Source organism: Gymnodraco acuticeps, unplaced genomic scaffold (assembly GCF_902827175.1).
Source record: "Gymnodraco acuticeps unplaced genomic scaffold, fGymAcu1.1, whole genome shotgun sequence".
In the NCBI taxonomy this organism is placed as follows: Eukaryota; Metazoa; Chordata; class Actinopteri; order Perciformes; family Bathydraconidae; genus Gymnodraco; species Gymnodraco acuticeps.
Window position 1 is genome coordinate 8,001,580 of NW_022992351.1, and position 22,043 is coordinate 8,023,622.

The following is a 22,043-nucleotide window of genomic DNA, read 5'->3' on the forward strand; positions in this document are numbered from 1 at the left end:
TTATTATAGGTTTTTTACACTGTTTATAAATGATGAATGGCTCTATAACAGTTTATAAAAGCTACATTTGTTGCTACTAAATGCACTTCACATGATGTTGAAATGGTGATATGAATCATGTGAAGGAGCGTGTCTCCAAGTGTTGTGTTGTGCGTAAAGGAGGGGCAGCTACTGCTCTCTCCCTCTGCTGTACAGGCGTGGTGTAGTCTGTCTCTCTCTTTCTCTCTCTCTCTCTCTCTCTCTCTCTCTCTCTGGCTGAAACATACTTCTGTTGGGCAGCTGTTGGAAATGAACTGAAGGAGTGTGAGCCGTCAGAGCGGAGTCAGTGCAGCTCAGTCAGTCCGCGGAGAGGACACATCTGCTCGGTCAAATACCCTTTAACGCACCGGGGAACTACCTGGAAACGCAACTGTTGGCACTGTGACAACAAGGAACCAGCCGTTTCCCTCTCTAAATCCTGCTGGAATATTCTGCTTGATTTTTGCCAACACAATTTGAAATTACTAGTTAAAACCCGGAGTGCATCTCTCCAGCAGAATGAAAGGATTTATTCTTGTGGCGCTTCTTGTCGCCACCGTCTCAGCGACCAAGTTAAACATACCGCGACTGAGACTGTCATACAAAGGTAATTAAGTGATTCATTATATATCTATTTAATTATCTATATATCTGCGCAGCTGATCTCTATCACCCTTTATCTGTACGCGCGCGTGCCCCACAGGTGGCATTAATTGGCGATCTTGACAGTCTGGTGCTTAGTATTTGACTTTTCTCATTCTATTTCTAACAAATATATGTTTTGTGTGTGAACATTTTAACTTAACACCCTCGTGGTACTGCAGTTTACAGGCTTGTTTTTATTTTTATTTGTGTATTTATCTCGATCTATACTCTTCGCGGTGGTCCGAGCTGGAAGCGTTAAATCCAGGTCGATGTTCTGGCTTCTGTTTTGGGAGGTTTATGTGTTTTTACAAGGCTCGCAGACGTTAATTTGCTGGTTTCCAGGCGGGGTGTCCAGCCGGAGGAGATTTTGGCTGAGGGTCATCTCTGCGGTGGGATACGATGCTCCAACTATGAAGGTTTATTAGGAGCGGCAACCGCAACGGAAATACCTGGGAAGGATGTTAATAAGCGTGTATACTGCGGTGTAGTTACTAACATTATGTAGCCTAATTAGGTCTGAAGGACTTAACAGCACAGGTCATCGAAAGTACCACTAATTGTCCATCAGACGTGGATGTCGTCTGTTACACAAGGTCAGATTGTCTAATCTTTGATAATGACCTTTCACCTTGTAAATACTCAAAAAGTAGTTACCTTACAATCTGGATGGAAGTGTAAATGCATTTTATTGTTTTTTTAGGCTTGAGGTTTTTTACTGCCAATGACCGAGATTTAAACATTGTACAGTATCGTTTTGTCCTGTTCTTCTCTGATGTTGGACATGACTCACTCAGGTTGAATAATAATAAGGAAGTTAAGGTTTGTTGTGTGTGTGTGTTTGAATGGTGTTGACTGTGTTGTTGCCAAGCCAGGCTCATTGTTTCATTTTGCTCAGGCCAGAGCGGGTCTGCAATCATCATCAGCGATAGATATCACACAGGATATCCTCTTGTTCAACTCCATGTTTCCAGGAGAAAAGTCACCATCTGAGGTAACAGGTCTTCCTGTTGGCTGACTGGAAATATTGCTCAGAACAGAGAAAGAGATAAACTTACGTATGAGACAGAAAAAACAAAAATGGATTCAACATGTAGGATATACGGCATCATAGAAGACAAGCAGAGTAATTGTAGTCTCCATATGCTTTTTTTACCAACTGAGCTACTGCTATATACACTGAACAAAAATATAAATGCAACACTTTTGTTTTTGCATTGTGCTGTGTGATAAAACTGCACGTTTCAGAGTGGCCTTTTATTGTGGCCAGCCTAAGGCACACCTGTGCAATAATCATGCTGTCTAATCAGCATCTTGATATGCCACACCTGAGGTGGGATGGATTATCTCGGCAAAGGAGAAGTGCTCACTATCACAGATTTTTTCAGATTTGTGAACAATATTTGAGAGAAATGGTTATTTTGTGTTTATAGAAAATGTTTTAGATCTTTGAGTTAATCTCATGAAAAATGGGAGCAAAAACAAAAGTGTTGCATTTATATTTTTGTTCAGTGTACTGTATGTGTTGTTGGCCTTTTGGCAGCAGGCATAGGATAACATTTATTACGTCGTAGAAATGACCATATTCATATTCATGGTCCTGCAGAGGTAAAAACGTAAAGCTTAAAGTGACCCCTGACCTTTTATCTAGTGACACCATCACCATGACATTTTCTGAACACATTCCTGGTCCCCAGAGGATGAACAGTTTTCGAGCTTTCCCTCTTTCACCACCACCTTGAGGCCAAAAACATGGACTTGCACAAAAGATATCTCATAGGAATAGATTGCCATGAAATTTGCTGAGCATATTGATGCGGACATGGGGATTAACCTTTGTAATTAGATTGACACTGCAGTAGCCTTGCCTCTTGTGACACTCACAGATAATGAACCACCTTAGGATCAATAGCAAAATGGTTAGTATGTTGTTGTATGTTGGTTAATTTGCGTTACAAAAATGGCATTGTTTTTTTTATTTATCCTCTCCATCCTAATTAGATGTTATAGTTAAATCACTACATAATGTCTTGTAATTCAATGTTAAATGTTTTAACCTTGCTATACATTTACTGAATGGTCTCTTGATCTTTAAGAGATAATATTCAGAAAGTCCTGCAACATAATTGAGTATACAGAGTGAGCCTCAGTTATTGAACAAACAAAGTCAGGCCCTGGGCAAACACTATAAGTGGAAAAAATCAGTGCCCAAGGTTGTGAGTCACAGCACTCTACTCTGCAGAGCCCCCCTTTTCAAAGCTTTCCGAGATACATTTTCACTTTGGTCTAGCAATAAAAAGCACCACATAAAACCAGTTTTTCTTCATTACTTGCCATCGGAAAATTGCTCTCATTTTGCCAGCTTCACGAGGAGTGTGGGAAGAAACTGTGCCTATAGGATTCTCATTAGTGCCCAACAAGTTTCTTCCTGTCGGGATGACCTCAGATTTGATCCCACTGCTTGCCCCGTTTTACATAATTTCCCCCTCGGCTCAATTCTCTTTTTTTCTTGTTTGTCTTTCCCCGGTAAATCGTTCCATACGTCTCCAAGTTTCTTATCTTCTCACTTTTTCAGTCTAATTTCTCATTCCTCCTAACCTCAGCGTTCCCCCTGTTTGTGTGCCTTCCTCTATTGCTTGCTCTTTCATTATAACACGGAGAAGCCTGGAGGGTGTTTGTATTCCCCGGAGGATGTAGAGGTAATTTGGCGACAGGAAAAGCTGTCATTATCTCATTTCAATCAATTTGTGGGTAGAAGGTCAAGCAGGAAGTTTACCTCCAAACTATTACAATTCAATCCAGCACTCTTTATGTTTACCTTAAACATCCCATTCAACATTGATTTAGCCATTTAAGTCCATCTATGTGTAATTGGATGGAGATTGAATCTTATCAGACATGTATTAAACATTTACAAAGCCTTTCAACATAAAATCACTTTATTTCATAAAAAAAAAATAGGTCCTCAATACACGTTTTAATATACTCATTTAAATGCTAAAAGAAATCCATATTTTTTGGGGGAGAACATTTGCTTTTTCCCCAAAAGATATTGCATTTTGTATTATGGAAGACTTTAACCTCTCTTGACTAACAAATAACAAAATCAGTATTTTATCGTTTTTCACTTCCTGACTTTATGAATTATTTGATTTGATTTGATTGCTATATTTGTTTATGATCATAGCAAACACAAAGAGAAAATTGCGGTTCATGTTTGTTTTTCAACCTAATTTGCAATTATAACTCCTGACAACAAAGTGAGAATGTGTGTGTGTTCTTGTGTGATCATGTGTGTACTGGGGGTGACATTGAGGCGTCGAGGTATGCGATGTGTGTGTGGTTGACTGCACTCCCAGCCCTCTGCCAAGCGTCTATACCAACCTCCCATCATGCATCTCTCTTTGCCTTTCTCTATGTGTCTATGTATGTCTTTCATTTGTCTTCCTCTCTCTTCAGCCTGCTTCACTTATTCATTTCAATTCCCTCTATAGATGTTAGTGCTCGCTCACACAGAAACACACACTCTGTCTAATACAATATTCACTTTGTCTCACCAAAGACAGGGGGCACTTGAGAACCCCAACACCACACACACACACACACACACAACACACACACACACACACACACACACACACACACACACACACACACACACACACACACACACACACACACACACACACACACACACACACACACACACACACACACACACACACACACACACAAGCATCTTATTATGATCAGATTGCATTAGTTCTCAGAGTGAAGGGTTGTGTTTGTTTTCGCTTACAGCCTGTGAATTAATGAGTTGTTCTTCTCATTCAGCGTAGCCCAGATGCGCACATTCAGACGGGTGTTAGTTGTTCTTAGGCGGAGCGGGGTAATCTGTCACCGGGAGTCTGTTGGAGACTCCCAAGCTGCTGAAATGTAGGGCGTCTTCCATCCTTTCATCTTTCAGCTCTTTTCTTTGGCCATTATTTTTCATCCATCACTCCCTCCCTGCTCCATGTAATAGCTGGTTCATTGCACTTTTCCTCTCTTTCCTGAGTTCAGTATAAGTGCTCCCAGACCTCTAGACGGATCTAAAACCCAGCAAAGGAAAGACAAAGAGGAAGCAAAAGAGATACACTTTAAGGTTTTTCTAACCAAGCCAACTGGCTTGTCAGGCACATGTTATTTTATTAGGAAGTATATAAGCTTCGGCTCTAAGACATATTGGACAGAAAATAGGGTTTTAGAGGTTTTAATGTTTTAATAATGTTTGACATGTGTTTGAATGTCAAATGTTTGTGTAATTCCTTGAAAAAGAGTCATGGCAGTTTAACCCTGCAGGCTTACGAGCCAATTTCCGAAAGTTTACAGAACATGAACAAGAGTCCAATTTGTTTAAAAGATAATGAAAACTGCAATGAAAGAAAAGTCCTGGTCCAGGTAAAAGGTTGAACCCGTTATTGATATCTGTAATCGTAGTTCAACAAGCTCATAAGGCTTTTAAGCGAAGGCAGTGGCAACCTAATGTTAGCGAAATGTTTCGAAAGTTTTGTATCAAGGAATCGTGTCCCAAAATGATTAACTTTAACCCCCTTATAATGGCAATTCATATGCATGTCTGTCAAGTATTTTAATCAGAATCTATCATGGTATAGATTACTCAATTAGGATTGCATGGTTGGTGTGTTTAATATAAGGAATACTGGGTGAGTGTCGGATATCTACTCTAATATTGCAATATCAATATAGTATTGCTATTATATATAACAAAACCGTTATCATTCCTTTCTTCTGTATATTAAAGACAAACTCCATAACTTGGAAACTGCACGAGACACAGTTTCCTGTTCTTGTTGCAATTAAAGTTTATTTTAAGATTGGCAAAGATGTCATCTTATTAGGTATAAAAACATAGGCTTCTATATCACATAGCCACAAGATATATAAAACAAAGTTTGTATTTTGATTGCTGGGGATTGGCCAAAGTATGAGGGGGATACCAACTCCGACACATGCGGTTATTAGAAAAAATACATTTCACATCAAGGGAGTAATAATCAACCTTCATTACCATCAACCAAAACATATCCACTGTGCTTATTACTGTACCTCAGAATTGTGCTTTAAATAGAAAATGATAACTAATACATGCTTTTCTTTACTTAGTGACTAGAGATGAGATATCATTATTTTAAGACCCGTCATGAATATAAAATATATTTACTTAGTGTCATTTTATGTAATATTCTACATACATAGTGTAATGGAAGAGGCACAGAAGTGCTTTGTCCATTAATATCCCAATATTTAGTTTGGAGGCTGAGGAGACACCGTTAAGAGGTTTTCTGTCTGGTATGTGAACCTACTGACAGAGGAAACACACTGCATGTTTCTGACACCGCGGGCATGATGTGAGGGAGGGTGTGTGTGTGTGTGTGTGTGTGTGTGTGTGTGTGTGTGTGTGTGTGTGTGTGTGTGTGTGTGTGTGTGAGAGAAAAGAGAATGGCACAGGATGTTGGATACAGATATCTCTGTGTGTGGAGGTGTTAGTGTGTTGGCGTTTTGATCTGCAAAGCCTTTTTGGTGAATGCTTGTGTAGGTGTTACTAGGTCTGTATGAAGTGCAAAATGTGAATGTGTGTGACGGAAATGGAGATGTATTGCAGATGTAGTATAATATGTGTGTACTGAGCCTTTGTTGTGTGTGTGTGTTTTTGAAGTTAACTGTGTGTGATTGTTTGTCACAGAGCAAGAGAGTGCCATTGCCATTTCATCCAGACATTTGTGTGTCTCAAGGTGTCACTTGTGTGTCGTGTCAACAGCGTCTCACATGTGACAACTCTCAGATGTCGGCTTGGCCAGATCACAGACAGCACACAGATGGAGGCATGGGGGGGTTGACAGTAAATGTGTGCGAGATGAGGAGCTGGAAAAAGCATTGAGATAAACACAAAGCCAGATCAGAGAGCAAATATGGAGAGGAGGCAAAAGAAGATAAATCAGCCTAGGAAGAAAATAGACAGTTAGGGGCGCTGAAGCAAATCATTTATACGTCAGAAAGCCAAACAGATGTCCAAAATAAGAAAACATTTTCATTAGAAATCTTTGCTAAACACTGGATGAAAACATCTGTCCTTGATGTTTCTATGCTGAAACATTTTCTTTTAAAGGAATTTACATTATAGGTGAGGCTCATTTCTCGTAGAGCAGATTGGAAATGAACCAGTAACAATGATAGTTCAAATTTGTTGCCTCCATTAACGAAAGAGGCACCTAAATAATTTTGGAAAAACCACAGGACCCCACATACGTATTTTTATTTTTTGTCATCAATACTTACTTGCCGCAAATGAAACATACGTTTACTTAAAGGTGGGGTAGGTCATTTTGGAAAAAATCTGCCACTTCCTTACAGAGCCCCTCCTCCAACACACATGAACGCGCACATGACCAATGAGGGCACGAAATAAGTTTGTGCACAGATGGAAGGCTGACAGGCAGGTAGGCCATTCAGTTATTTTAGCCGGGCCGGCTAAAATGATTGGTCGTGCTTTTTACAGTACAGCTTCCACAGATGACATTTTTTTATTATGGATTTTTTGTCAAAGCACTTAAGATATTCATTGCTATCGGGATGTTAAGAGCATTCCATGGAATATAACAGAAAGTGTATCTCAAGCCGGTTTCTCAAACTTACCCCACCTTTAACATTTGTGTGACAGACATGGTGTACTGTATACTACACTGGTGAAGTTATGTTGCACTTTATTTTTTCAAGTAACAACAAGACCGAGGCTCTGTAGTTCAAACCAGGTCAGATCACTTTATTTATCCTTTCAACCTATATATACAAAGGCAGTGCACACCAGATCCACTCCTTTTTTTTTTACCTTTCAGACAAAAAGCCCTAGACACATTCACAGCGGCGCTACCAGAGGGAACTGAAATTCACTGACAGTTTGCTAAAACGAAACAAAAAAAATGAAGAGACTGATGTTGAATCCAAACATTTTCTCTTAAGAATGAGGTTGTAAATCAATTTCCGTGTTGTTAATTCGTCACGCCCCATGTTTGTCAAGGCCTTGACTCTTATTTGAGGACTGCATACTAGTATCCTCTTTAAAGTAAGGAATTAACCTTTTTAAAAACTGGGCTGAGTTCCAAAGAAAAGGAAGGGAAATCACAGGGAGTAAGTAACTAATAAAAGTTTACGTCGTCCTTGTACATTTTTAAGATATAGCTTTACTCATAAAAAGTCCATTGAACAGAGAATGAATGGACTGCCTCTTGATACACGATACTACAAGCCTGGGCGATGAGTGCAACACCTCCCACATCCCTTGAAGTCCAAGGAAAGACTGATAAACCTTCGGTATTCAAAAGCTTAGTTTTCCGACGAAACATGTCCAGATAAACATGGGATTGCCCTTGAAGGTCAGTGCACACAGGCCTTTACATGGCTTGACTGCCTGAACCAGGACTGCACCGTGACATAAAACATGCGCCCCAAAGCTGGCAGGAATCAACGGGCTGAACGGTGAATGAAAGTGTGGAATGTCCATGAAAGAGAGGAAACATCAATGAATTTCTAAGAGCGGAGAGAGAAAAGGACAGAGGGTAAATCGAGGGAAGTAATGAATTATAGATCTTTGAATGTAGAGGGAAACCATGATGGATCCAGGAAAAGCAAGCATGAAAAGACGGCATGTTACCGTGGTAGAGAGAGAAACATGGATGAAAAAGGAAGACAGAGCAAGGCTAAGAAAATGAAAATGAAAAGACAGGAGGAGGTTGAAAGGGTGGAGAAGAAGATGAGTGAGATGAAAGAAAGACAGATGGATGGATAAGAGGAAGAGGCTAACCTGAAGGCAGGAGGACATTGGTCCCTTTGAGGAGAAAAGATTGAAGGTTCAAGGCTCAACAATGTGGCTTTGACCATCTGCCATGTAGATTAGAAGTACTCCACTTACACTCGGGAGCTACGGAGGATGTGTGTGTCTCCATGTATGTGTGTATTTCTTCATAGAGGGAGTATCCTGTATCTCCTGCTTTGGGAAATCTTTGTATATTCACTCTTGTTTGACTAGCATGGCCAAGTTAAAAATAAGAGTGTTAGTGCGTGTGCTTTAGAAGCCAGCCACAATCAACCCCGTTATCTACACTGATATGCCGTTATTTTACCATGAGCATTAAGGGGGGTTCAATTCCTGAACAATTATTTCTCTAAACTTTCTACACTCTGCCACACCCAGTGTTTATTTCTTATTTCCATTCTGGTCCCAGCAACATTACATTTTGATTTGATTTACTTTCTTCAAACTCCTTTAGTGTCATCGCTTAAAATATCTTATCATGTGTTTACAGTGTATACCCGGTTCCTGTGTCTCCTCTGTCTACTAAAGGCAAAAGGAACATTTAATGTAGTTGGCAAAAGTAGGGGAATGGTTATTATCATGGTTAAATAAGAAAAAATACTTAGAGTTTATATGCCAGCACTTCTGTAAGGCTGTTCTGATGCCCAGAGGAACTAAATACTGATGTTAGCATGGAAGCAGGCTCACAATTGTAATGCTAGGACTCAGCTGTTAAGCAGGTTTAATGAGCACAATGTTTACTCTATTAGTTGGCATTCTAGCATTTTATAATTGGCAATACACAAAACAGTACAGTCGTGGTCTGATTGGACTGTCATTAGTTATTTCTGGTACATTTTTGACAAATTAAAACTTTTATCTGATGTCCAACTGTATATCTGTACCCAATTTCCTTAGGTGTGGCAGGTTAACAGATTAAGGGGATGTATCATCAACTTTCTCTGTGAGCTGCATTGTCTTTTGTCCATTTCAACATAATTGACTGATTTTAGCAAACAACATACATGTAACATATGCATAATATGCAAATAAGTGGTTCAATCACTTTTGGGAAACTAAGCTTGAAAAATTGTTGAAACAGTGTTACCATAGCTTCAATATTGAAAACAAGAGCAAATGAAGTATGTAAGTTATTTTAACTCACATGATCCTCTGTCGTTCATGTGCACCAAAAGCTTTTAACAAACTCAACAAATCACAGCCTCACAATAACACCTTGTGAAAACATTATGCTCAGTTGGACTAATGTTGGATTTGGCCTCGTTTGGTAGATCACCTACCACCAAGTGCATGCTGGGTCGGACTTTTGGAACGACAGATGCCTTGCCAGTGTAAGTCATACTGTTCCTACTAGAGAAAGAAACATCTCTCCATGAGATGGATAAACATCCTCCAGTCTGCTCGTGTATTTTTTTTACTGGACACATTAAAGGATTACCAGGCATTACAAACACAGAAGTGCAGCTGGATATTCCTGCAGAGAGCAGCAAGCACACAAAGAAAGAAAAACAGAGGGCTAGAGTGATCACACACACACACACACACACACACACATACACAAATTTGGCTCAGAACCAATGTAAAGTGTTGAAACGATGGGAACCCTCCCCAATGCAGGATGCACACTGTGGTGCCTCACACCCCCCACCCCGCCCCTGAAACAAACGCAATCAATTAGTTCCACTCAAGCTGCTGACAGGAAGTGCTGAGCACACAGAACCCTACCGCGGACTGATGTATCTATTAGACAAGACAGCCGTACAAGTTTAATTAGAACATGTATCTGTTTTAAAACAAATTATCTTTGTTATTGGTGCACATAGCCACAATATCTTGATCTAAAACACCCTATTCTTTATAGATATCTTATGGTATTGCATTTGTTCATCTTTATAGAGCTATTCATCTTTATCTCCGATAGAAACCTTATCCTTTTATCATCACTGATTTTATTTTGAAACCAGCTCTTGTTCAACATTACAATGTTTCCCACAAAGTAACCGAGCCAACGACTTATTTGCTGGGAAAAACGACTAAAACAATAATGTGGAGGAAACAACCTGGTTGGCAAGAAATGAACAAATACTAGAAGTTTTAAAGCAAAGTTGTGTTATTTAATAAAGTCAATAAAAGTCAAAAAGCATTTAACAGAGTTAATCTATTTCAGCTGAAAGGACAGAGTCTTGCACCAATAAGTTAGTGCAAGATCTGACCCCATACAACAGAAAATACAAACACTTTATGTCAGGACTGATGGACCCAAATGCACGACCCAGAGACAAAGTCTTGAATGTAACAAAATGTATTTTTAATTCCAAAGATCAGATAATCCCTCTTAATAGAGTAGTTACTGGCATAAACAAGAAGCGCTCACAAGGAGGAAAAAACTAAGCATGACAAAAAAGAGAACTTTAAGAAAAACTTAAGCCTACAAAATTAACAACAAAACAAAACCTGACATGACTGAAAGCGATCCTTTCTGAGCTGAGGCATGGCGGTTTGTGCTCCAGCTGTCGATCAGCAACTATATATCCATAACCCACCAGTTAAAGGAAATACAACTAATGTGTTGTGTTATATTAGCTGTACAATTTACCACATATGGTGTTCTTAGCTTCCATACCTCCTGTGTTTTACGAGCGACTTATCAAGTCGTGGCAAACGGCATAAAACACGATTAAACATGATATAAAACCATGCTCGTATCTACAACCTATAGAAATGCAAAACGGCGTCAGTTTAAAGTAATTCTGTCCTTCTGTTTACCGCATCATTTATGAGAAAACATTTCTTAACAAGAGAACATATTCGAGGGGTGATCAATAACATATCCGTATTTATTTATTTCTCCAAGTTATGTTTTTGTGTGCACTGAGGAGTCGCAAACAGGCGTTTGTTAAATCATTTTAAGATTGGCTTTAATCAATGTTTGAAAATGAATTCTTCATATATGATAAATGAGAGGTAACGTTTTATTTATGGTATTATTTCCACATATTTCTCTCCATTCTTCCTTCTGCCAACGGTGTCGCAGTTTCTCGTCTCTCCCGTTGTTGTGCTTAGTGCGTACGCATGGGTTAGAGTTTGCGTGGAGGACCGCACGTTTTCCCGTCAAGTTAGTATTTTATAAATCGCAAACAGTGCGTAGAAACTGGCGTACGCCATCTTTTGAGCGTACGCACCGTTTATAAATGAGGCCCCTGGTCGGGTCCTCCTTCCGAGTTCAGCTTCTCACCGGATAGGGAGGGATTTCCTATTAAGTTGGCCGTCTGTTCTCTCCGGAGTCCCCACCAGTAGTCTGACCCTGCTCACAGCGCCAAGTTTGTGGAGGAAATTCCACTTAAAAAACAGAAACAACCTGGTTGGCAAGAAATGAACAAATAACACAACTTTTCTTTAAAACTTCTATTATTTGTTCATTTCTTGCCAACCAGGTTGTTTCTGTTTTTTAAGTGGAATTTCCTCCACAAATAACAGATAAACTAATACACATGTCATTTTATGTCTAAAAAAATCAATCGTTTTCATATAAATTGAAACAAATAATAAAGAAACCGAGCCAACAGAAACTTTTATAGATAACTGGAGGCCTCAGATAACACGATAACACGATAACGATAACACGAGTGAGGGACGGGAGTCAAATAATAAAAGACTGGAGTTCAAGAAGAGACTCAGGGAATAAAATAGCATTGGACCTTCTTTGGGGAGAAATATACAGTAACATGTTAGGAATGACGATGGAGCAAGGATGAGGAAGAAGTGAGAAAGGGAGATTTGTGATGCAAAGGGATTGAGATTAAGAAAGGAAAGTAGCAGGGATGAAGCAAAGATCAAGTGAGAGGGAGGTGTGTGGTTGGGGTGAGTAATGGAGTAAGGGTGGATTAAAAACGGGGAGGAAAAGAGGATGAAAGTGGACGAACAGTAAAGATGGATCGAGAGAAAGCAACTGGCCGTCAGGGAGGGAGGACGATAAGGAGAGTAAGAGCGGAGGGAGAGATGATGAAATGAGGGAGGAAGGGAAGCAGCGGGGGTGAGGGTTGAAGAGGATCGAGGGTGATGATGTAACACCCTCCGCTGTGTTTTGATTGGCCCAGGAAGGAAGATTGGGTAACAGCAAGTCTGAGAGGCATCCTGAGACTGTGTGTGTGTGTGTGTGCGTGTGTGTGTGTGTCAAAGAAAGAAGGAAATCACAATTAGCCTGTAATCGCACATTGCATTTCCCATGGTTTTATCACATGATTAAGTGTGTAAAGAATGTGAGCTGTGAAGTGACAAGTGAGGAGCAGTAACAGGTTGGCAGGAAATCCCAGGATTTACTCTGTCAGAAATGATCTGGTATCACTGCCAGGACACTTCCCTGTGAGTTTAAACAAAGGAAACAGAGATAACAGGAGTCTAATAGCTGTGAATGTCTAGAGAACTATGGAAATGAATGGAAATGGGAACAGGTTTTCAATTTACATGACGTCAGAAAGAAACTCAATGATTCCAGCGTGGAAGAAAAAGGACCTATCTTTCTATGTTTGCGTTATTGATAATAAATTGCTTAATTGCATGTAATTCCTTGTTTGTTTTGGTCAGAACAATTTTAAAAAGCATGTGACCATTTATAAATAATAATACACAATTAAAAGCTGATTTGCTATAGGTCATTGGACTTTTCCCAAAACTGTCCGCAAAATATTTTACAATAACAGCCTTGTGTCAACAAATGAAACTCATTTTTCCGATGTGAGCTAAATAGGATAGGGATGGATTCACATTGGATACATGGATAGTACAGTAACGCCAGCATTTTCTTCTTTTTCTTTACATACAATAGTGAGTATGAAAAAGTAATGGTCAGAAAGAAAGACATACATAATGTAGGTAATTTGTCAAGCTCTAATACACATCTCATACTGAACAAAGTGAGGATGGGGAGGGAATATGACAACCGGGGAGAGGAGGAGTGAGGCAGTACGGATGAGGAGGTAGGAGGCGAGGAGAGGCGGAGTAGGATGAGGATGAGGCAGAGTAGTAGTCTTGATTCTTTCTTCTTCTTATCTTCTATGTACTGTTCTGTCTTCTTCATGTCTTCGTTCGGGATTTGCACGTTGACGTGGATGAGTAGAGTAAGAACTTGCACTTTGAGATTAGTTTTTTGTGCATGCGGCAAGATTCCAGAAACTACTTGGCCCACTGCAACAATATACAAGCAGCCGAGATCTAATGATACCCCTGGGAAAGTCTGTCGGGGCGTTGTAATGAGTGCTAATGTGCTTTATTTGTTTGTGTATCAGTGTGTTTGTGGTGCCAGAGCTCGAGATAGACAAACATGTCAAAAAGCAAAATATTATAGAGATAGAGATTGACAGTGTTGCCAGCTGAGATGTGGAATAGGTCTTAGTAATCCATGATGGTGTGTGTATGTCTGTGTCTATGTGTGTGTTTCTGGTATTCATTTTGTAGCACAGGGGGTCTAATGGGCTTCAGATGTGTCCCCCTCTCCCACTGAGCCAACGTTAACACTGTTACTATTGTGTGTGTGCCTACATACATGCGTGTGTGTTGTGTGTGTGCCTACATACATGTGTGTGTGCGTGAGAGTGTGGATTAAAACAGTTTACACTCAGCATGTGCCCAATTTGTACATTAGAGATGTCAGCATGAGATTTTGAAGGGAGCTTTTTTCATTTTCTGCTCAATTATTTCCTTCTGTCTCTCCTCTTTAACCAACTTTCACTCTTGCTTCCAGACCTGTCACTGCAAATATTACTTTTTAACCACTTTGTTGTACATTTGCCCTTTTCACCAGCGACAAGGAGTTCATTTGTTGCCTATCCGTCTCTTAGTTGTAGCCGTCTGTCTCCTACAACTGGCTACATTTTGCATGAAACTGAAGGGTGTAGCATGGGAGAAGGAAGAAACATCTAGGTTGTAAATAAAGTTTGACTTTTGCTAAAATATTTGCTGCTCTCCAGGTGTCGGAATAATCTTAAAATAAAGGTGACCACTCAAATTCGAACAAACACTTGGAAGATTTTATTTAAAATGCACCGATCAAATCCAACACATATTTTTTGCAGCGTCCATGTTGTTTACACATAAGAACTTCAAGGTTGTGAATACATGTGATGTCGGAAGAACTCCACAATTTGGTAAATGGGGACCGCATGTGAATGCAGCGTTAGCCTTGGTGGAGGTCTGCAGAGATGGCAAAAGTACACACGTCCTTTATTCAAGTAGAAGTACAGATACTCGTGTTAAAAAATACTCTGATAAAAGTAGAAGTACTCACTAAACTTCTTTACTCAAGTAAAAGTAAAGAAGTTTGGGCTTCGTAATGTACTTAAGTAAAAAGTCCCCATAACTACCAACTGTTTTAAAGACTACCTGACCTCACTTTATATTAATAGAACAATAATGTCATTGTTAGTTAACGAATGTTTCGATGCTGAACAACGGCAACATGACAACGTTCTCATGAAGACCAGGAAATGAAGGATACACGGTTCGTGTTGAAATCAATAGGCACGCAATGACTCTAAATAATAATGATCAGGCCACCAAACGCAGATTAAAACTAAAGGAACAAGCCTGTTTAGAAAATATAAGAAGTGTTAAAAATGAAAGTAAAAAGTCGTCAGAAAAATAAGTAGTGGAGTACAGTACTGGTACAAGAAAAATGTACTTAAGTACAGAAACAAAGTATTTGTACTCCACTACTTCCCCCTTCTGGAGGTCTGCGCTCTCCAAATGCCATTTTAGATTTCCAAGAGCACACATGCATGTAGCCCTCAGTTTCATCACACTAGAAACTTTTAATCTGAAGGCTTTTTTAAACTTTGTTAATATAAGCTAGAGACCTAACAAAAATATGCAAACAAGCAAAGGGTCTACGGTCCGTGTCGTCTGACTCAGATTTGACAGACAGCGGGTCTTGCCTCGTCCTGACTAAGTGGAAAATGTGCAATGTAAACAAATCCCAGAATGAATTACTGCATACATACGTTTGATGTGGCTGAGACGGCACAATGCAATAGCTGAGGTTTGACACGTACAGTGAAACCAGATGCTCTCCTGCGCGTCGCATCGGTTTGGCACGGATGGTTTGTCATGAAGCGTCGACTGGGCCCTCAGGGAAACTAGACACATTGGAGACAGATGTAGAAGTTTAACTATGGATGCTGTGAGGGGATCCAGAGATGTAAGGGTTCCTTGGACACAAGATGGATAAAAAGAGAGAAATATCTAGCTGCAAAGGGGAGAGAGACAGGAAGACGAATGGACTGGCATGAGAGACGAAATTGAAGACATCGTTAGACACGACTTCAAGGGAGACAAACTAACACCAGAGAGGAAGTTAAAGATGGATGGACAGAAGAGACAGAGCATTATGGAGAATAGAGAGGTGAAACGAATGGACAGAAAATATGTGGCGATTGGATTGACAGCAGGGGAGAGAGGGGTTGGTGAGAGGTGAGACAGTGGTGTGGTTTCCACAGTGAGGCGATGAGCTGCTGGAGTGATAACAAGCTGCAGATGGAAGCTGTTAGCTCACCTCTGTTTGTGTGTGTCTGCTGTGGATGTGTTTTTTTTGTGCGTTGTCATTTAAAGAGTTGTGTCTACTTCTGAGTGATTTATGAGATACAGAGGTAGAAAGAAAGAAGAGAAAGAGACATCAAACAGTGTTCTGAGTGTGTTTATGTTTGTGTGTGCATAGCATGGGGGGGGGGGGGGAATAAATGACTCCAGGTACACAGGAAACCAGATATTTGGCAGTCTTGTCAACAACCAGTGAAAACAGACGCGGAGACACACATGTCCCCAAATAAATAGTGAAAAGAGTTGTTTGTGCGTTTAGCCGGTCATTACTCAGAGAAATCAAATGTCATTTTAAATGCTATTTGGGCCCACCCATGCTCCTTTTGCTCTGAGCATCAAAGTTCCTATTTTAAAAGCTTAACCATCAAGTCAAAATGTCAATTTATTGAGTACTCTATGATTTACACAACTGACGACATTGCCATGAGCTTCAACGGTCGAGAATATTGCCCCAGGTTCAAATACCATTAACATGTTTTATTTGATTTCTTTCTTTTTTCCTTTGCATTCACTAAATTGTGACAAAAGCTATATTCGCATGAGAAGCAGGATTAGAAAAAAGGAGTTTGACTTCCAGTAAAGGTGCCTGGCCAGGAGGGATGCCGGGGTCGATCCACAATCTGAGGGACGGGATGTTTCGATTAGCTTACTAGAAAATATCAAACCAGACTGTTATACACAAAGTTTCCGGCATATTTTTAGGACTGGAATTGTGGATTGGCTTTACAGGTTTTTCTGTGCGAGGAGTTAAAAAACAGGACCAGTGTATCAATACTGGCCTGAATTGAACCTGGGACAGTGCTGCTGAATGCGTCTTAACTACTATACGTTTGTGTTTATGTTTTATTTGTGCTGAGTGTTAACGCGCTTTCTATCTAAATAACTAATTGGCTATCGTCAAACATTCCTAAAACATTCATTGTCTAATTTCACATTTGGTATGAAATGTGTATGATGCAATGGCACAGATCTAATGTAAAACATACTGAAGCTTATCTTCTCCTTCTGCTTCGTACGTTTCTGCTTACCTTGTCAGTTCCAATAAATCCATCACACATCAATGCTCTCTTACTGTCTCGTGGCTTTCTGTGCCTGCCTTTCTCTGTTTCTACTCATTATTTTCTGACTTTTACCAGCTGCTAAAGCCGAAACACCTCCTCCCCTTCCATTTCTGTCTTTATCTTGTGTTTTGCTAACTTCCTTCAACTCCCTCTTGCCCTACACACTATCCCTGATGTGTTCCCACTCCTATGTCTCCTCGTTATTCTCTTGCAAGCAGCCTTTATTTCTTACAAAATGATTCCCCTCTTCATTGTCTTCAGAGGATTTTGTGTAGCAACAATTTACAAGCTACAACGTGGGTCGGCCTCAGCAGAGGACAACGTTTCACCAGAGTAGGTCAGGTTTTGATTTGGCTGCTGTTAAGACCCTATTAGGGAGTATACATACAGAGAAAACATCATTATGTGTTAATCTGTTGAAAGTGCTCTCCCCAAAGTTTAGGTAATAAGGGTGATCTATAGAGTGAGGCTGTTTGAATATGTGTATATGTGTGTGTGTGTGTGTGTGTGTGTGTGTGTGTGTGTGTGGTGTGTGTGGTGTGTGTGTGTGTGTGTGTGTGTGTGTGTGTGTGTGTGTGTGTGTGTGTGTGTGTGTGTGTGGAAGCTTATGAGTTGGAGAAACGGAGATGTCTAATAAAAACAGATCATCAGTGTGTCTGCGAGGCCCCAGTGATGGACAAGGTGTCCCTGGTACAGGAGGCCCCCGTGCTTCACTCAGTCAATACCCTCGCTGAGTGCTGAGTGACTGAGCCTACTTTCTCACTGCGTGTGTGTGAGGTAGTGTGTGTTGGGCCGAGGGAAAAGGAGAGAGAGGAAAAACTGAGACGAGTGATGAGAGGTAGATGGAAAACCGATTCAGCTGAAAGACTGCTCCACTGAGAGTTTGGCATACCGAAGACGTCTTCTCACAAACGTATTTCACTCCTCATCTTGTTACCAACGCAGAGAGAGAGGGAGAGAGGTGATGCAGAAGAAGTGTCATGAAAGGAAGGTATGAGAGGCACATATAACCAACATGTTCGCACTCCCAATATGTCAAACATGGCAGCTTGCCAGGTCTTTTTGACAACTCAAAGCACTAGGTACCCCCTTCAGCTTTATTTTTTTAATGTGAAGGGTACTCCGAGAAACTTCCACAAGTGGTTATGAGATACTGTACAGGACGTTACTTGTATTATAATGGGTTATGATCCGGTTTCAGAATACTGTAGATCATGTTTGATTTACAATAAATACACTGAACAAAAATATAAACGCAACACTTTTGTTTTTGCTTCCATTTTTCATGAGATGAACTCAAAGATCTAAAACATTTTCTATATACACAAAATAACCATTTCTCTCAAATATTGTTCACAAATCTGAAAAAATCTGTGATAGTGAGCACTTCTCCTTTGCCGAGATAATCCATCCCACCTCACAGGTGTGGCATATCAAGATGCTGATTAGACAGCATGATTATTGCACAGGTGTGCCTTAGGCTGGCCACAATAAAAGGCCACTCTGAAACGTGCATTTTTTGCTTTATTAGGGGGGTGTGGGGGGGTCCGAAAACCAGTCAGTAGCTGGTGTGAGGGGTAGGGGTAGGGTTAGGGTTAGGGTAATGTTGTGAATCGAGTGGGCCCATGGTGGTGGTGGGGTTATGGTATGGGCAGGCGTATGTTATGGACGACGAACACAGGCCACTCGATTCACAACATTACCCTAACCCTAACCCTACCCCTCACACCAGATACTGACTGGTTTTCGGACCCCCCCCAGACCCCCCCAATAAAGAAAAAATGCACGTTTCAGAGTGGCCTTTTATTGTGGCCAGCCTAAGGCACACCTGTGCAATAATCATGCTGTCTAATCAGCATCTTGATATGCCACACCTGTGAGGTGGGATGGATTATCTCGGCAAAGGAGAAGTGCTCACTATCACAGATTTTTTTCAGATTTGTGAACAATATTTGAGAGAAATGGTTATTTTGTGTATATAGAAAAGGTTTTAGATCTTTGAGTTCATCTCATGAAAAATGGGAGCAAAAACAAAAGTGTTGCGTTTATATTTTTGTTCAGTGTATGTTTGTTATAAAACTGACTTACGTCACTTAGGTTAAGGGAAATATTGTGGTTAAGGTTTAAGTAACCGTGTTAAGTAGCTGTGGTTAGGTACGAGAAAAAAGAAAGTAAGGTACATAAGTAAACTTTTGTACATAAGTTAAACTAAGCCATGGTTGAGTTTAGGTTTGACACAGGACAGGAAAGTGGTCTCACTGGTGAACTTGTATGTTAGATCTGTCCATCCACTCTGACTTTCTCTGGACTTTGTAGCTCTTTATGCTTTGTCACCCAACTTCCCCCTTCACTTGGGTCATAATTACTATAGCGACTAGAGCCAATTACATTTAAAACTGACCCCAGAGCTGTACTTGGAGCGTCCTTGTTTGACGTGTACTGTAGGGTCACTGATTAAAAAGCTGTCTTTGAAGAGTTGGGAGGAGCATGCTCTGATGTAACAGAAGTTTGTTTGAGATAGTGGAAGATTTTGGAAGGAGGCCTTGAAGCAGCAATCTTGTGTGTGTGTGTGTGTGTGTGTGTGTGTGTGTGTGTGTGTGTGTGTGTGTGTGTGTGTGTGTGTGTGTGTGTGTGTGTGTGTGTGTGTGTGTGTGTGTGTACCACCCGTGTCTGGCTGAACTTGTGTTCAACCCGGTCTCTACCACTCCTGCAGAGTTGTTGCATCAACCTTTTGACTTTGAAGCTTCTGGCAGATCAGAGAGGAGAGCCAGGTGCAGGCCTCTGTGTGCAGATGGACTCCTGCTCTCCTACTGATACATGTTATCTAATATGGGAGTGTGTATCGTGTTTGTTCATAAATTCATACACTTCAGGCACCAGTAGATGCTTTCAGATTCCTTAGCATCTTAACATCCAAAAACAATACTTGATGTATTTGATGTTTTTGATTTGTATGCACTATTTTAATTCTATGAAAATATGTTGAATCATACAGTAATGTTGTACATTTCCTGTTTGGGTGGTGCTGTAGATCTTTTCTGGTAACATCCTCTAATGTGCAGGAATTAAGTGTTGACAGCAGCAACAAGAGAACGTTTGGAGACAAATCCTATTTGGATAGTGGAACAAAAGGCGATGTTACAAGCAGATTCCTCATGGGATTTTTGCTTTACTGTAGAGAAAATTACACATCACTTCCAATAAAGTAAAAGCAAACTGTCTGCTGTCAGATTAAAGTAAAGGCAGCCTGGTCAAATGATTAAACCAAGGTCCAACAACCAATAGTCACGAAGGCTTCAATGTCAAAATATGTTTTAAACCCATCAGAGATGAAGCCTTTCAGGGAGCAGAAAAAACGATGTGTCATCGCTATATCAACTTTCAACTCATCACTGCTCTCTCTGTTTGATCCCCCCCTGCTTGGATTTTTGTGCTGTTGCTAAAAAGAAAAAATGTTGGTTTTGTAAAAAGAACATTGACAAAAAGTGATGAAAGAGGAAATGTGTTTATATGTGTGTGCTCATCATGTTCCCCTTTCTCTCTGCAGACCTGCTGTCCACCAACAGGTCATCTATCTTCAGCGGTCACCACGGCCAGCTCTCTCTTACCTCCGTCTTCCTCGATGAGTACCGGGACCGCCTCTTCCTCGGAGGGAAAGATATCCTGTACTCTCTCCTGCTGGGACCCACCAGCAGCGAGTCCAAAGAGGTGAGCTTTGGGAAAATAGTCAATCCATCAGTTATTTTTGATTAATTCTGCTCTGGTGATTGATGTTTTGTAAAAGGTTAGTTACCGCACAGTGGACATTCATCATTCCGCTTTGATTTAAACTGCAGTGACTGTTCAAGTGGTTTCAATCTGTAGAAGATAACATATGACTTGAAGAGATAGGCGTACCATTTGGTGTTTTTCCAGAATTCCCTCTTTGCAGAACATCTGTGAAAGCACTCGGTACCTCATAAATCAGCCATAAATGTTGTGGCTCAAACATGAACAGCCATTTTATTTTTTATTGCTGCTGTTGCATCATAACTCAGTTCTGATAATATTAAACAAAAAGACAGTCAGTCTTCAGGGAAAAAATATATAAAGGAAGAGATCACACACCTGTTTCCTTGGTACATTTTTTGATTTCCCATATCAATTGACTACATGTGTACACTATACATTGAAATGTGTGGATAAATGCATTTTTCATTGAATTTGAACCTCTAGATATTGTTAATTGAACAGGGATGTTCTATAAACAATCCCATGTTTTGATCTGTAAATATATTTTCTCACTGAAGCTTGTCCAACACAGAGATTATACTGCAGGAGAAACAGTTTCTTTGGCTCGCCAGAGAGACACGAGAGATGAATTAGGATAAGAAAATATGTGCTTTATTGATCCCAATTTGGGAAATTTTTTATATTAAAAATATCAGATCTATTTGCAGACCTGCACATTTTCACTGTAATCAAACATTGAGACTCTGAATTACAAAGAGAGAGAAGAATGTTATTGTGCTATTCATTATAGCAGATGTTGGATATTTGGTTTTGAAACTTAACTGTTTAAATAAGGTTTATTATGCTTTGGTAGTGGATACAAGTATGTTAACAATTATCGGAAAATCTAATCGAATTTATCTAATATAAAGTTTGAATTCATATTTAGTCAAATGTATTCAGTGGCACAGATTATACCGATATAAGTTTTACTGTGATTTGAGTTGTATCTTATGAGTTTCAGACATTTATTAGAAGGCATTAGAATTAGAGAAATGAGCAAATTCTCCATGAAATTATATTTCTGAGACCATATGTTCTATATATTATATATATCATTCATTTATATTTTATTTTCACTAGGGCGC

The 22,043-nt window shown here is 40.0% G+C and overlaps 1 protein-coding gene across 1 annotated transcript in view; it reads left to right on the forward strand.

The window, feature by feature from the left end:
• The first annotated feature begins 268 nt into the window (after positions 1 to 268).
• Positions 269 to 22,043, forward strand: part of sema3bl (sema domain, immunoglobulin domain (Ig), short basic domain, secreted, (semaphorin) 3bl) — a 69,147-nt gene continuing 47,372 nt past the window's right edge. Inside the window, 2 exon segments of the mRNA XM_034209277.1 lie at positions 269 to 625; positions 20,732 to 20,892. Coding sequence (XP_034065168.1) covers positions 538 to 625; positions 20,732 to 20,892 — 249 coding nt within the window. The 5' untranslated portion in view covers positions 269 to 537.